This window comes from Heptranchias perlo, chromosome 14 (genome assembly GCF_035084215.1).
Source record: "Heptranchias perlo isolate sHepPer1 chromosome 14, sHepPer1.hap1, whole genome shotgun sequence".
Taxonomy (NCBI): domain Eukaryota; kingdom Metazoa; phylum Chordata; class Chondrichthyes; order Hexanchiformes; family Hexanchidae; genus Heptranchias; species Heptranchias perlo.
In genome coordinates this window covers 66075245-66090207 of record NC_090338.1, presented here as the reverse complement: position 1 = coordinate 66090207, position 14963 = coordinate 66075245, and the positions used below count along the sequence as shown (strand labels likewise).

Sequence of the window (14963 nt, the reverse complement as noted above, 5' to 3'; positions counted from 1 at the left end):
AGTGAAGCTTTTAGAACCAGCAGTTTTAGGCTGGGAGGATGTTTTAAATTTCAGGGATGCTGCTCATGATAATCGGGACATGATTGAAATTCGCCCACAAAATTACGACATCCCAATTAAATCAGGGCAGTAGTGAAGGGTAGTTAGTGCTGCAGTTCATTGTACCATCAATAAGTGGCCAATGCTGCCGGTAACTCTGCTCAGTGCAGTGGCAGAGAAGCCTCAGTCCAAACCCCATTTCCACCTCAACTACCTGTGTTTAGAACGATGATTTGATTAAAAGGAGCCTGTGCTAAAGTTGCTGATGAATAAAATTTCCTTATTTGTATTTTATTCATACTCGGAAATCATTCCCGAAACCACGACTCTCTCCTAAGCTGACCCAGTTTATAACTAATAAATATTGAATGTATTATCAGCTTCAAAGTGATAAAAAGTACTTTTTTGGTTAAAGGTTTTAGAAAGGTTGGCGGTGTCCAGCAGTAGTTCTGGGCTGCAGATGAATATGAGAGTCTTGTTGCCACCCATTAGAGAGAAACCACATGAGAACAGAGTTCGTTCTGAAACCAACCCATTCAAGTAAGTATGGCTAAACCTTATCCTGTACTTAAAGGGGAAGTCAGAATAAAAAACATACTTCAATTAATATAGCGTCATCATGAAGTAAGATAGCATCTTCTCATGAATTAAGATATCATCTTCTCATGAATTAAGATATCATCTTCTCATGAATTAAGATATCATCTTCTCATGAATTAAGATAGCATCTTCTCATGAATTAAGATAGCATCTTCTCATGAATTAAGATAGCATCTTCTCATGAATTAAGATATCATCTTCTCATGAATTAAGATAGCATCTTCTCATGAATTGAGATATCATTTTATCATGAATTAAGATATCACCTTATCATGAATTAAGATAGCATCTTCTCATGAATTAAGATATAATTTTATCGTGAATTAAAATAGCATCTTATCATGAATCACGTTAACATCTTACCATAAATTTCTACAGCCGTTTGAAATAGTCCACTCTAGATCAACTATCTCCCCTTTTTTTTGGTATGTTTTGCAGAAGGGACCATCCATTGCCTGTGCCACAGAAACAGAAGATAAAGTTTGGAGACTAGCCCTTGCAGGGACTCTGCTGGAACTCCTCAAGAACCATTTGCACTATCCTGATCTCTGTTATCTTACGATCTCTCGGTATCAATGCCAGCGGAACAATGAATGTGACGTCCAGTTCAATACCACTGTAACTATAGAGGAGCCATTTTTACAACATGCGCGGTCAAACTTGCAATCTAAAAGCAACTCGTCTCAAGTAATTTTCTTGAATAAGCATCTTCATTAGATGGGAACAATTTTCTCAGAAGTTTGAAAGATCTCTTTTGTTTTCGTTCAGTCTTTCCCTTCCTGTGCTAAAAGCACTGATCCCTCCAACCGACAGGGTTCAGTGGGTGCGATCCATCTTCTGGTACCTTGCCCCGAGTGGCCATCCTTCAGGCGTGAGCCCAGAACGATGAGGGTTGGTAGGCTGTTCACCGCTGGGGAACCTCACAGCCAAGCTTGACAGCTCGACGTCTGATTATGAGCCCAACCTGCGCCCCATTTCCAACAGGGGTCAGTGGATAGCGATCGGGAGCAGGAAACCCTTGATGAATTTCCTACCCCTACCCCACCCACAACTGAAGGGCCCCGAGGCCATTTGTAGCTTTAATTCTGAGTTAAATTGTGGCCTTTGACCACTCTTCATCATTTTTGTGAATGAAATCAATGCTGTACATTGAGGATGAACATTTTATTTGCCAGTGATGTGAAACCCAACTTAAGATACAATCGACATATGGGGACGATTGACGGAACGATGAGACTAGGAACAGTATGCCCTTTTTTAATTGATTTTTCCCTCCCAATTTTCTCCCCTGCTCACCTGCTAACTACTGTCAAGTGTCAGCTGTGGCTTAGTGGGTAACACTCCCATCTCTGAGTTAGAAGGTTGTGGGTTTAAAGTCCCACTCCAAAGACTTGATCAATTAATCTAGGCTGATACTCCTAGTGCAGTACTAAAGAGGTGCTGTCTTTTGGATGAGACGTTAAATCGAAGCCCCATCTGCCCTCTCAGGTGGATGTAAAAGATCCCTAGGCAGTATTTGAAGAAGACGAAGGCAGTTCTTCTGGTGTCCTGATCAACATTTAAAATTTTCACCATATACACTTGTTTAAGTCCAGTGGATTTACTTGATTCTTTCCCAGTGCGATGACACACTCAGATACATCACTGAACAAGTTCCCCGATGACCTGGTGTAACATTAAGCCGTACAAGAACATAAACGTCCTAGGCTTTGATTCTTGTTTTATACACTGGCTGGCTGATCTCAGTTGGTTGGAGGAGGAGTAATTGGCCTCAGCAGCCCTTGGGGTGAGGGATGGGGGGAAACCAGCCGGGGATCCTAGACCCCATCACCATCCAGCGACTCCTGCTGGAAAGGCATGCTGGTGTGGACACTGAGTATAGAGCTGGCCTGGTTTGGCTGCAATGGCCTTCCGCAACTCTACATGTCTGTCACCATTGCCATTGCTCACTGCACTCCCCCATGAAGCCGTGCCCCAGCAAGAGTCAGGAAAGGAGGGGAGAAAAACAATAAAATGGCCTAACGCTGAGCCCCTCAAGAGGTCCTTTGATGACCTTGTTTGCCTCACTCCGCTACCTCATCGGAAAGGTGCCTCAGACAGGGAGGGGGAAGAGGGGTGTATTAATATCCTAATTCATGAATTTTAACCCCTCTACCTATTCCACATATTTGGAATTTTTTATTCAAGAATGAAAACATATGTTTATGTGAAAGGAGGCCTAGATTTCAGGGCAATAAATTAAATCGTGTTTTAACAGTTTTTGATGGTGCGCAGCGGTTACATGTTGTGATAACATAATCGTGGGGATCTCATTTTTTATTTCATCCATATGTGTTACTTGTGAATGTGGGTAAAACAAAAACAAAAATACTTGAACACCATGACTTGTGCCTTCGAGTTCACATTATTTATTAAGTTAATAAAGTTATGCTGCACCAGTAGTCATGTGTCGCCTGCACTGTGTCCTCTTTTGGTTGGGTCTTATTGCCAGGGTCTCGTGCATCTCACTCCTTTTCCACTCCTGACCTATGGGGTGGGATATGGTTCCACAAGCGTCAGCGAGCCTCCAGGTCCGCGCTTGAGCGGCTATTTCTCCCGTGCCGATCTTGATGGCGAGTCCTGGATTTTCCTCCTGTTTTAGTGCGGTACAGAGGTGGGGGTGGTGGTGGGCTTAAATGGGGGATAAGAGCACAGGTAGGCCTAATGAACTCTAAAACTGGCTGTACAAATTTTCCTCCGTGTCCCCCCTCCCCCCATCCAATGTGTAAATGACGACGGGAAGGTGGACCTTCGCTGGGATGAGGGGGGGAGGGGGGTCGGTTTCCTTAGTCATCACCTCCAAGGAGCAATAACTGCGTGGGATGAGACATTTCAGGACCTTTTGGTATCAGGAACATGATTATAGGGCCTCTCTTCCACTTCCTTGAATTCCCGTTGCTCTTTTGCTGCTTTCTGGCCATCCCCAGAAGGATGGTACGAAGTAAGGCAATGTTCAGAGGCAGTGTGCATTTTACTGCATCACTGGCCAATTCTCTACCCATGTCAATAGGTTGCCTCCAATTCCATGTGCTCCCATTTTTAAGCAGCCGCACTGAGTGAACCGCCACAGCTGTACTGAGCGAATGGCCACAGCTGCACTGAGTGAACCGCCACAGCTGCACTGAGTGAACCGCCACAGCTGCACTGAGTGAACCGCCACAGCTGTACTGAGCGAACCGCCACAGCTGTACTGAGCGAACCGTCACAGCTGTACTGAGTGAACGGCCACTGCCGCACTGAGTGACCCGCCACAGCTGCAGAGTGAACGGCCACAGCTGCACTGAGTGAACCGCCACAGTTGCACTGAGTGAACGGCCACAGCCGCACTGAGTGACCCGCCACAGCTGTACTGAGCGAATGGCCACAGCTGTACTGAGTGGACGGCCACAGCTGTACTGAGTGACCCGCCACAGCCGCACTGAGTGACCCGCCACAGCTGCAGAGTGAACGGCCACAGCTATACTGAGTGAACCGCCACAGTTGCACTGAGTGAACGGCCACAGCCGCACTGAGTGACCCGCCACAGCTGTACTGAGCGAATGGCCACAGCTGTACTGAGTGAACGGCCACAGCCGCACTGAGTGACCCGCCACAGTTGTACTGAGCGAATGGCCACAGCTGTACTGAGTGAACCGCCACAGCTGCACTGAGTGACCCGCCACAGCTGCACTGAGTGAACCGCCACAGCTGCACTGAGTGAACCGCCACAGCTGTACTGAGTGAACGGCCACAGCTGTACTGAGTGAACGGCCACAGATGCACTGAGTGACCCGCCACAGCTGTACTGAGTGAACCACCACAGCTGTACTGAGTGAACGGCCACAGCTGCACTGAGTGACCCGCCACAGCTGTACTGAGTGAACCGCCACAGCTGTACTGAGTGAATCGCCACAGCCGCACTGAGTGAACCGCCACAGCTGTACTGAGTGAATCGCCACAGCCGCACTGAGTGACCCGCCACAGCTGTACTGAGTGAACCGCCACAGCTGTACTGAGTGAACCGCCACAGCTGTACTGAGTGACCCGCCACAGCCGCACTGAGTGACCCCCACAGCCGCACTGAGTGACCCGCCACAGCCGCACTGAGTGAACCGCCACAGCTGTACTGAGTGACCCGCCACAGCCGCACTGAGTGAACCGCCACAGCCGCACTGAGCGAACCGCCACAGCTGTACTGAGCGAATGGCCACAGCTGTACTGAGTGAACGGCCACAGCTGTACTGAGTGAACCGCCACAGCCACATTGAGTGAACCGCCACAGCCACATTGAGTGAACCGCCACAGCCGCACTGAGTGAACTGAACCGCCACAGCTGTACTGAGTGAACTGCCACAGCTGCATGGGATATCCTCCCACACCCACGAACCTAGTTGCATTTTTTGAGGTAGATAAAGGAGTGTCTATGGATGTTATTTTTATAGACTTCCAGAAGGCATTCAATAAGGTTCCACGTAAGAGACTGTTAACAAAAATGAGAGCATATGGAATTGGGGGCAGCCTATTGACATGGGTACTGAATTGGTTAGGAGGTAGGAGACAGAACGCAGAGATAATGGGTATGTACTCAAATTGGCAGGATGTGACTAGTGGTTTCTCCCAGAGATCTGTACTGGGGCCCCAGCTTTTCACTATATTTATAAATGGCTTGGATGAAGGAATGGAAATCCATATATCCAAGTTTGCTGATGACACTAAGTTAGGTGGCACAGTAAATAGTGTAGATGGGAGCAGAAAGTTGCAAACTGATAGATTAAGTGAGTGGGAAAAATTGTGGCAGATGGAGTTTAATGTGGGGAAATGTGAGGTCATCCACTTTGGACCTAAGAAAGATAGATCAGCATATTTTCTAATTGGTGAGAAACTAGGAACTGTGGAGGAGCATTGAGATTTAGGGGTCCATGCAAAGAAATCACTAAAAGCTAGTGTCCAGGTACAAAACATAATTTAAAAGGCTAATGGAATGTTGGCCTTTATCTCAAGGGGGCTGGAATACTAAGGGGTGGAAATTATGGGCAGGAAGCAAAAGGTAATGGTCAACAGCTGTTTTTGTAACGGCTGTTTCCAGTGGGGTTCCGCAGGGCTCAGTACTGGGTCCCTTGCTTTTTGTGGTATATATTAATGATTTGGACTTGAATGTGGGGGGCTTGATCAAGAAGTTTGCAGATGATCCAAAAATTGACCGCATGGTTGATAGTGAGGAGGAAAGCTGCAGGAAGATATCAATGGACTGGTCAGGTGGGCAGAAAAGTGGCAAATGGAATTCAATCCATTGTTTGGGGAGAGCAAACAAGGCAAGGGAATACACGATAAATGGGAGGATACTGAGAGGTGTAGAGGAACAGAGGGCTTTGAAGTGCATGTCCACAGATCCCTGAAGGTATCAGGACAGGTAGTTAGGGTGGTTAAGAAGGCATACAGGATACTTTATTAGCCGAGGCATAGAATATAAAAGCAGGGAGGTTATGCTAGAACTGTATAAAACACTAGTTAGGCCACGGCTTGAGTACTGCGTACAGTTCTGGTCACCACATTACAGGAAAGATGTGATTGCACTAGAGAGGGTACAAAGGAGATTTACAAGGGTGTTGCCAGGACTGGAGAATTTTAGCTATGAGAAAAGATTGGATAGGCTGGGGTTATTTTCTTTGGAACAAAGGAGGCTGAGGGGAGATTTAATTGAGGTGTATAAAATTATGAGGGGCCTAGATAGAGTGGCTAGGGAGGACATATTTCCCTTAGCAGAGGGGTCAGTGACCTGAAGGCATAGATTTAAAGTAATTGGTAGAAGGATTAGAGGGGAGTTGAGGAGAAATATTTTCACCCAGAGGGCGGTGGGGGTCTGGAACTCACTGCCTGAAAGGGTGGTGGAGGCAGAAACCCTCAACTCATTTAAAAAGTACCTGGATGTTCACTTGAAGAGCCGTGACCTACAGGGCTACGGACCAAGTACTGGAGAGGGGGATTAAGCTGAAAAGCTCTTTTTGACTGCCACGGACACGATGGACCGAATGGCCTCCTTCTGTTCTGTAACTTTCTATGATTCTGTGTTACAGCTGTATAGAGCTCTGGGTAGACCCCATCTGGAGTATAGCATTCAGTTCTGGACAGCGCACCTCAGGAAGAATATATTGGCCTTGGAGGGGGTGCAGCGCAGAGTCACTGGAATGACACTGGGGCCAAAGGGTTAAATTATGAGGCCAGGTTGCATAGACTAGGCTTGTATTCCCTTGAGTATAGAAGATTAAGGGGTGTTCTAATTGAGGTGTTTAGGATGACCAAAGGAGTTGATAGGGTAGATAGAAAGAAATTATTTCCTCTAGTAGATGAGTCCAGAACAACGGGGCGTAACCTTAAAATTAGAGCTAGGCCGTTCAGGAGTGGTGTCAGGAAGCATTTCTTCACTCCATGATAATCCGTCCACCCTCCCCCGATGAGGGAAATCGAAGCCTGAGTTTTGGTGGGATATTTGACCGTTGCAGCTGAGCCCAATCCCATCGTCCAATGCCCACGTTACAAACCCCTGTCTGCTGCAGATACTCTATCCGGGTTCAGTGCCATCAGATGCTCCCTCAAGTGGTCTGGTTTGCCTGCTTCTTACAGCTGTTGACTCCCGCTACCCTGTATCTGCTAGGCACAGTAGAGGGTCCCCAGGAGCGTAACGACGAAGCTCCTTTGCGATCTGGACCGAAGCTCCACGTCTTCCGCACGTGTACTTCAATATCTCCAAAGGAAGACTGAGTTCACTTTAAGGTGAGACAATGTTAAGTTCAACTCGTAAACTGCTTTCTCCAGAGGAGATTAAAGATGCAGAACACCGAGTATGATGAGAGATACATGTTACAATCAGTAGAAGAACCTTTCTTCAAGTACTGTTACAAAAAAATTTTTTAAATATAGACTTACATTTATATAGCGCCTTTCACGCCCTCAGTCTCAAAGCACTTTACAGTACTTTGTGAAGTGCAGTCACTGTTGTAATGTAGGAAACGCGGCAGCCAATTTGCGCACAGCAAGGTCCCACAAACAGCAATGTGATAATGGCCAGATAATCTGTTTTTAGTGACGTTGGTTGAGGGATAAATATTGGCCAAGGCATTGGGGAAAACTCCCCTACTCTTCTTTGATATAGTGCCATGGGATCTTTTAGGCCCACCTGAAAGGGGAGATGCGGCCTTGGTTTAACGTCTCCTCTGAAAGACGACACCTCCAACAGTGCAGCACTCCCTCAGTGCTGTTCTGGAGTGTCAGCCTGGATTATGTGCTAAAGTCTCTGGAGTGAGACCTGAACCCACAACCTTCTGATTCAAAGGCAAGAGGTCGTGAAAGGTGCTATATAAATGCAAGTTTTTTCTTTCTTTATATCGCTCCTAAAGGCACATTGGGAGCTCTTGGATGATATACTCCATGATTTAACATACCCCAATCAAGTAGGATTAATTTGAGGTGGATACTCATTGTAGTATCTGAGGAAAGAATGCATTTCAGTTGTATACAAAATTGATATTTACCAATGGCAGTGTTCACCTTGGAGACAACAAAGCCCTTTGGCATGTCTACCCCATCTCTGACCTCTTTTTCCTTTCCAAAGTCCTTGAAGTGTTACCACCTTTCCAATCCGGATCCATCTTTCCTTCAGCTCTCTGTTTGTATCTCTCCAATCAGTTCGGGGACCTTTGAATCTGGCCTCTTATGCTGATGACGCACAGCTCTACCTCACCACCACCTCTCTCGACCCCTCCACTGCCTCTCATTTGTCACACTGCTTGTCCGACATCCAGTATTGGATGTGCAGAAATTTCCTCCAATTAAATATTGGAAAGGCTGAAGCCATTGTTTTCGGTCCCCGCCACAAACTCCGTTCCCTAGCCACCGACTCCATCCCTCTCCCTGGCCACTGTCTGAGGCTGAACCAGACAACCTTGGCATCCTATCTGACCCTGAATTAAGCTTCCAATCCCATATCCCCTGCATCACCAAGACTATTTACTTTCTCCTCCATAACATCACCAGCCTCCGCCCCTGCCTCAGCTCATCTGCTGCTGAAACCCTCATTCATGCCTTTGTTACCTCTAGACTTGACTATTCCAATGTTCTCTTGGCTGGCCTCCCACCTTGCACCTCTACTGCCTGTATCCTAATTCGCACCAAATCCCCTTCACCCATCACCCGTGTGCTCGCTGTGGGTTGGCTCGATTTTTAAAATTCTCATTCTTGTTTTCAAATCCCTCCATGGCCTCGCCCCTCCCTATCTCTGTAACCTCCTCCAGCCCTACAACCCTCTGAGATCTCTACGCTCTTCCAATTCTGGCATCTTGCGCATCACCGATTTGCATCGCGCCGCCATTGGCGGCCATGCCTTCAGCTGTTTAGGAGGCCCTAAGCTCTGGAATTTCCTCCCTAAACCCCTCAGCCTCTCTACATCTCTCTCCTCCTTTAAGATGCTCCCTAAAAGCTACCTCTTTGACCAAGCTTTTGGTCACTTGTCCTAATAACTGCTATGTGGCTCAGTTCAACTTTTGTATGATAACTCGTGAAGTGCTGTGCGACGTTTTACTACATTAAAGGCGTTGATGTTGTTGTTGTTATACATCTCCTCCTCCTTTGCTCCACCATTGATGGCCTTGCCTTCAGACACATAGGCCCCATGCTCGGAAATTCTCTCATTAAACCTCTCGATCTCCCTCTCCTCCTTTAAGTCCCTCGTTGAAACACACCTCAGACCAAGCTTCTGCTCGTCCTTCCTAATATCATCTTCTTTGGCTCAGCGCCATTTTTTCCTTATGCCGCTGTGATGCACCATGTGGTCTCTACATTAACGGTGCCCTGTAAATGCAAATTGTTTTCATCATCATCAATGGACCCCAACTACTTCCTATGTGGGGATTTCCTGCAAATATTGATACATTCCCAGGGACCCTTTTTAAATATTGGCACACTCCCAGGAACCTCCCCTGCCTGCATTGAAACACTCTCAGGAATTCCCTGTAAAGATTGTCGACAACAATAACTTGCATTTATAAAGCATATGTCAAAAATATCCCAAGCCGCTTCTCAGAAGTGTAAATTAACATTTTAGAAATCCTAGTCCTTCCAATCCAATTACAGATGTGTGAAAGCCCCTTGTCACGGGCAAGTCATACACAGATATGTTTGATTCTGTTGTCGCATGGCAGCATTTGCCAAACACATTATAAAAGATGGGAACATTTTTCAATAAGCACCACTTTTAAATCTGGTTCCTCTAATCTCATCACACTTTCCCTCTGGTGGCAAGTAAAGGGACTGGAGAGCTGTCAACATGCACCAAATGTTAGGACTGAGATTTATATTCAATCAAAGAGAGCAAAGCAGATCTCAAAACCATTAAAGCACGTGCAATCGTGCTTATTTTTGAGTGAGTGAAATCAAAATAAGGTCAACATTTAAACCAAAATTACTGACTCTCACACCAAATCACAAAAGCCTGGGTCCACACTTCAAATTTTAATTCATCTGCTCTCTCCACAGATTCTGCTTCACCGGATAAGAGTTTTCAGCATTATCTATTTTTATTTAAAACTTCACTTAGAGTGAATTGGACCGTTTTAATGTGCTAACACAGTTACTGCTTACTAACACAGGTCTGCAATCTGCCCTGCTGTTTATGATCAAAAATCTCACTCCTTTGCTTCAGTGAGATAACAAAAAGATATGGAAAATGCTGGAAATACACAGAACGCCCATTAGCAATCCTTAAAGAGACAAGGATAAACATTTCAGGTGTGGACCCTGTGAAAGATGAAGACTTTGGCTGGAGACTGTTCGACAGGGGCTACATCTCAAACATTAGCCTGTCCTTTTCTTTACAGTTGCTGATGGGCCTGCTGTGTATTTCTAGCACTTTTTCCTCTTTTGGATTTTTTTTTTATTCATTCATGGGATGTGGGCGTCACTGGCGAGGCCAGCATTTATTGCCCATCCCTAATTGCCCTTGAGAAGGTGGTGGTGAGCCGCCTTCTTGAACCGTTGCAGTCCGTGTGGTGACGGTTCTCCCACAGTGCTGTTAGGAAGGGAGTTCCAGGATTTTGACCCAGCGACAATGAAGGAACGGCGATATATTTCCAAGTTGGGATGGTGTGTGACTTGGAGGGGAACGTGCAGGTGGTGTTGTTCCCATGTGCCTGCTGCCCTTGTCCTTCTAGGTGGTAGAGGTCGCGGGTTTGGGAGGTGCTGTCGAAGAAGCCTTGGCGAGTTGCTGCAGTGCATCCTGTGGATGGTACACACTGCAGCCACAGTGCGTCGGTGGTGAAGGGAGTGAATGTTTAGGGTGGTGGATGGGGTGCCAATCAAGCGGACTGCTTTGTCCTGGATGGTGTTGAGCTTCTTGCGTGTTGTTGGAGCTGCACTCATCCAGGCAAGTGGGGAGCATTCCATCACACTCCTGATTTGTGCCTTGTAGATGGTGGAAAGGCTTTGGGGAGTCAGGAGGCGAGTCACTCGCCACAGAATACCCAGCCTCTGACCTGCTCTTGTAGCCACAGCATTTATGAGGCTGGTCCAGTTAAGTTTCTGGTCAATGGTGACCCCCAGGATGTTGATGGTGGGGGATTCGGCGATGGTAATGCCGTTGAATGTCAAGGGGAGATGTTTAGACTCTCTCTTGTTGGAGATGGTCATTGCCTGGCGCGAATGTTACTCGCAGATTTCCAACATTTGCAGCTTGCTCTTGTTTTTTTTTTGTTTGTTGTGAAATAGACAAGGGACCTGAATTGAATGAGGTGAATGTTTGGGATGGGAAAGGTTCATCCACTGGCGGAACCTTAGGAAGGAGCACGCAGCGAGTCCCGTGGAGAGGACGGACAGGGAGGCGAGAGAACACGGCGGAAGCGGCGGGGAGGGAACGGTTGGGACGGACGGAACTTCCGGCGGACACGCAGACGGTAAAAAAAAACCCGGGAATGAGATAAAATAATAATAATTATAATAACAATAAAAAATAATGAAAGAAACCGGGTGGGAGAGCGGGTCTGGGGAGGGGGAGCGGGGTCTGGGGGTCGGGAATGAAATCCGAGCCGGTGACCGGCATCTGCCCGTGCGGCCGCCGCTCGGGAGGGTTTAATTTTAATAAGACAGGACTTTAAAAAAATGATTAACCGAGTTCAGTGTAATTTATTTTAATTCCCCTCCCGTATATTTATGAATCTATTTGATGTTCTTTCACTTGATGCCTTTAATTCCCCGCCTGCAGTTTTATTTCACTTTCATTTTTATCCTCCCTCCTCCCCCATCACTTACATCTTTTAAAGGTTCGCACCTTTTTTTTCTTTTAGCGGAAAACACCCCCATTTTCTCTTCTCTCTTCCCTCCTTTTACTCTGAAAATAAAATTCCCAAACTCCGAGTGCTTGGATTCTCCCTTCACCTCGTCCAAAGGGCGCGCCCCCATTATAATCTCAAACAGAAAGTCCAACAAGCCGGGATGAGTGGATATTCCCCCTCCTCGCCGTCTCACTTCTTTCTGTGTTTTCCCCTCGATTCTTTCTGTGTTTGCCTGACCAGTTTTGGATTTTTCTTCTTGTTTCTGCTATTTTACCCTCCCCAAGTTTATGTCACTGAAGGTTTTAAGTTAGGGACGTGTATGGAATGTGATTTGTGGTGGCACAGAGTGAGATAGTCAACACGTTTAGATGTGTGGAGCTGGATTTATTCCGCCCTTTGCAAAGAGTCAGATTTATATGTCAAAGTATTAAACCAGAACATGGGAGAAAATTGTAGGGTTATGGGGAAAGAGCAGGGGAGTGGGACTCATAGGACAGCTCTTTTAAAGAGCCAGCACAGGAACGATGGGCCAAATGGCAGCCTTCTGTGCTGTAAGGTTCTATGAATGTCACTGTAAAATGATCAACGCTCCTCCGCATGTTCCTGGTGCTCTCCTGGCCCTCCCTGTTCCCAGGGTTGCTAACAATGAGGAAATGCCAGCAGTGAAATAGAATCGGAAAGTGCCGGAAACCCACAGGAGGCAAATCAGCATCTGAAAGAGAAAGACGAGAAGATTAAGGGCCCTGTTTCTTTACACAAATCTTTTCTCTCTCATACTGATTAATCTGTATGAGAGAGAATTGGTATGTAATTGGTGTTGTAAAATTGTTTACAATTGTCAACCCCAGTCCATCACCGGCATCTCCACATACTGATTAATCTGTTTGCTCTTCTCTTAAGAATTGTAATCACAAAGGGCGAAGCAGGTTGTAAACCTATAGAAGCAAATTGAGCTGTATTTATTTTTGACCAGAAGTTAAACAACAGAAAGATGGAGTTCAAATATATAATTCCCTGAAAGTGCGGGTAGATGAAGCTTTCTTTTAAAAAGGCCATTAGCGTTTTGGGTTTTATAAATAGAAATGAAAAACAAAAGAAGTAATGGTAAATTTGTGCAAGGAAATGGTGAGGCCACAGTTAGAAAACTGCTGTTTTGGACACCCCATTATAGAAAGGGTATTAAAGCCATAGCGTACAGTATAGATTCTCCAGGGTAATACAAGGGATAATAAACTATCATTATGAAGAGGGATTAGAGATACTGAGAGTATTTCCACTGGAGTAGAAAAGGCTAAGAGGAGATTTAAGAGGTTTATAAAATCAAGAAGGGTTTTGATGGTGATTAGGGACAGACTGTTTTCTTTGGTTGGGGAGTGAGTAACAACGGGTCCTCAATTTAAAATTGGAGTTACAAGAGTGAGGCTGAGAGAAATTTATGCAGAGAGTTGTTGGAGCATGGAATGCATTGCTACAGGGTGTAGTTGAAGCAGACCCCATTGCATCTTTAAAAGGAAAATTGGATAAACATTTGAAGCAGAGAAAGACGCAGGACTACAGGGAGAGGAGGGCAGTGGGATTCGATTTGGATTGTTCTGGCAAAGAGCTGGCACAAATACATTGGGCCGAATGGCCTCCGTTAGTTCTGTAAACTTGGACGGTTCCATGTAATCTCCCAATAGAGCAGTGAATCATGGCTTGCGCAAGTGCGGACTTACCAGCCTCAGTGCATTGAATGCACGGGGTAGGCAGTGAGATTCTGGTTCACCAGCAAAATGCAGCGTGACTTTATTGGGAGGCAAATCATTACAGTGTGTCTGAGTGGCTTAATTTGTGGTACACTGCAGGTTCTACCAGTATGCCTCTTCCCTCTTCTGAGTGACTTCTCCACATATGAGCCAGTACAGAGGGTGTTGGCAAGTCGCATACAAACCCCAATCTGGCCTCACCCACCGTCCACAGCCATGCATTTCAAAGCAGGGCCGCTGGACAGTGATCAGATTTTGTTTCTCTTTCTTCCTCCCCCATCCCTTCCCTGTCAGGTGCTGGGCTGCAATCGTAACACCCCAGTGTTAGCACGATTAAAATGAGCTAACTCAATGCAAACCAGGGACCTCACTGATTTGTATGTCTCTCGGTATGTTTATAAGTGGTAAAACATGTTTAAATTAAATAGTTTTGAAATATCCCTACCCTGCATGGGAAAAGCTTGAGACCCTGGACATGGATGTGAATTGTAAACAATTTTACAACACCAAGTTATAGTCCAGCAATTTTATTTTAAATTCACAAGCTTTCGGAGGCTTCCTCCTTCCTCAGGTGAACGAAATGAAATCCTCATTTCGTTCACCTGAGGAAGGAGGAAGCCTCCGAAAGCTTGTGAATTTAAAATAAAATTGCTGGACTATAACTTGGTGTTGTAAAATTGTTTACAATTGTCAACCCCAGTCCATCACCGGCATCTCCACATCATGGATGTGAATGATTGAGCTATGGTAGCTTGTGACAATTCAAGTCTAGTTAGATCATAATTGTGGAGCATTGACTTTTGAGTAGATCCAATTTGAGTCATGTTTCTGTATGTGTATTTAAGCACACTGCAGCTTCAAGTTTCAAATTGTTTTGTTTTTTCAATTGTAATTTAAGCTACATTTACCCTACAACTGTGGCCGTACACCGTCGCTGAGAAGTTGCATCATGAATCCAGTCAGGCAGGGACCTGACCCCAAGCAAAGCGAAGTAGGATGCCCTCCTTCAGTGAGTCTCAACTTAGTGCTGAAGTTAGGTTGGGCCCAGACTCCAGAATTACACTACAACTGTAGCATCGCTGTGAAGTGAAAATGTAGCCTAAGGTTCCAAAAGTAGCTACACTTTGATTAAACCTGTGTTTATTAAACCGCATAACTTAAAAGCACAGTTGAAAGACAATTGTTTCGATCCTTTTGAACGTTCTGTGATGTGGCGGGGATTTACCAAGCTCCAAAAAAAAAT

The 14963-nt window shown here is 45.8% G+C and overlaps 2 protein-coding genes across 2 annotated transcripts in view; both read left to right on the top strand.

Moving 5' to 3' along the window:
- The window catches only part of adam19b (ADAM metallopeptidase domain 19b), a 173083-nt gene extending 170009 nt beyond the window's left edge, over positions 1-3074 (top strand). The window contains exons 22-23 of the mRNA XM_067996530.1: positions 455-579; positions 1078-3074. Of these exons, the coding sequence (XP_067852631.1) occupies positions 455-579; positions 1078-1132 (180 nt within the window). The 3' untranslated portion in view covers positions 1133-3074. The remainder of the gene's footprint in view (positions 1-454; positions 580-1077) is intronic.
- An 8440-nt stretch (positions 3075-11514) lies between these two features.
- The window catches only part of ublcp1 (ubiquitin-like domain containing CTD phosphatase 1), a 40916-nt gene continuing 37467 nt past the window's right edge, over positions 11515-14963 (top strand). Inside the window, exon 1 of the mRNA XM_067996531.1 lies at positions 11515-11597. The gene's annotated coding sequence lies outside the window, so the exon portion shown is untranslated. The remainder of the gene's footprint in view (positions 11598-14963) is intronic.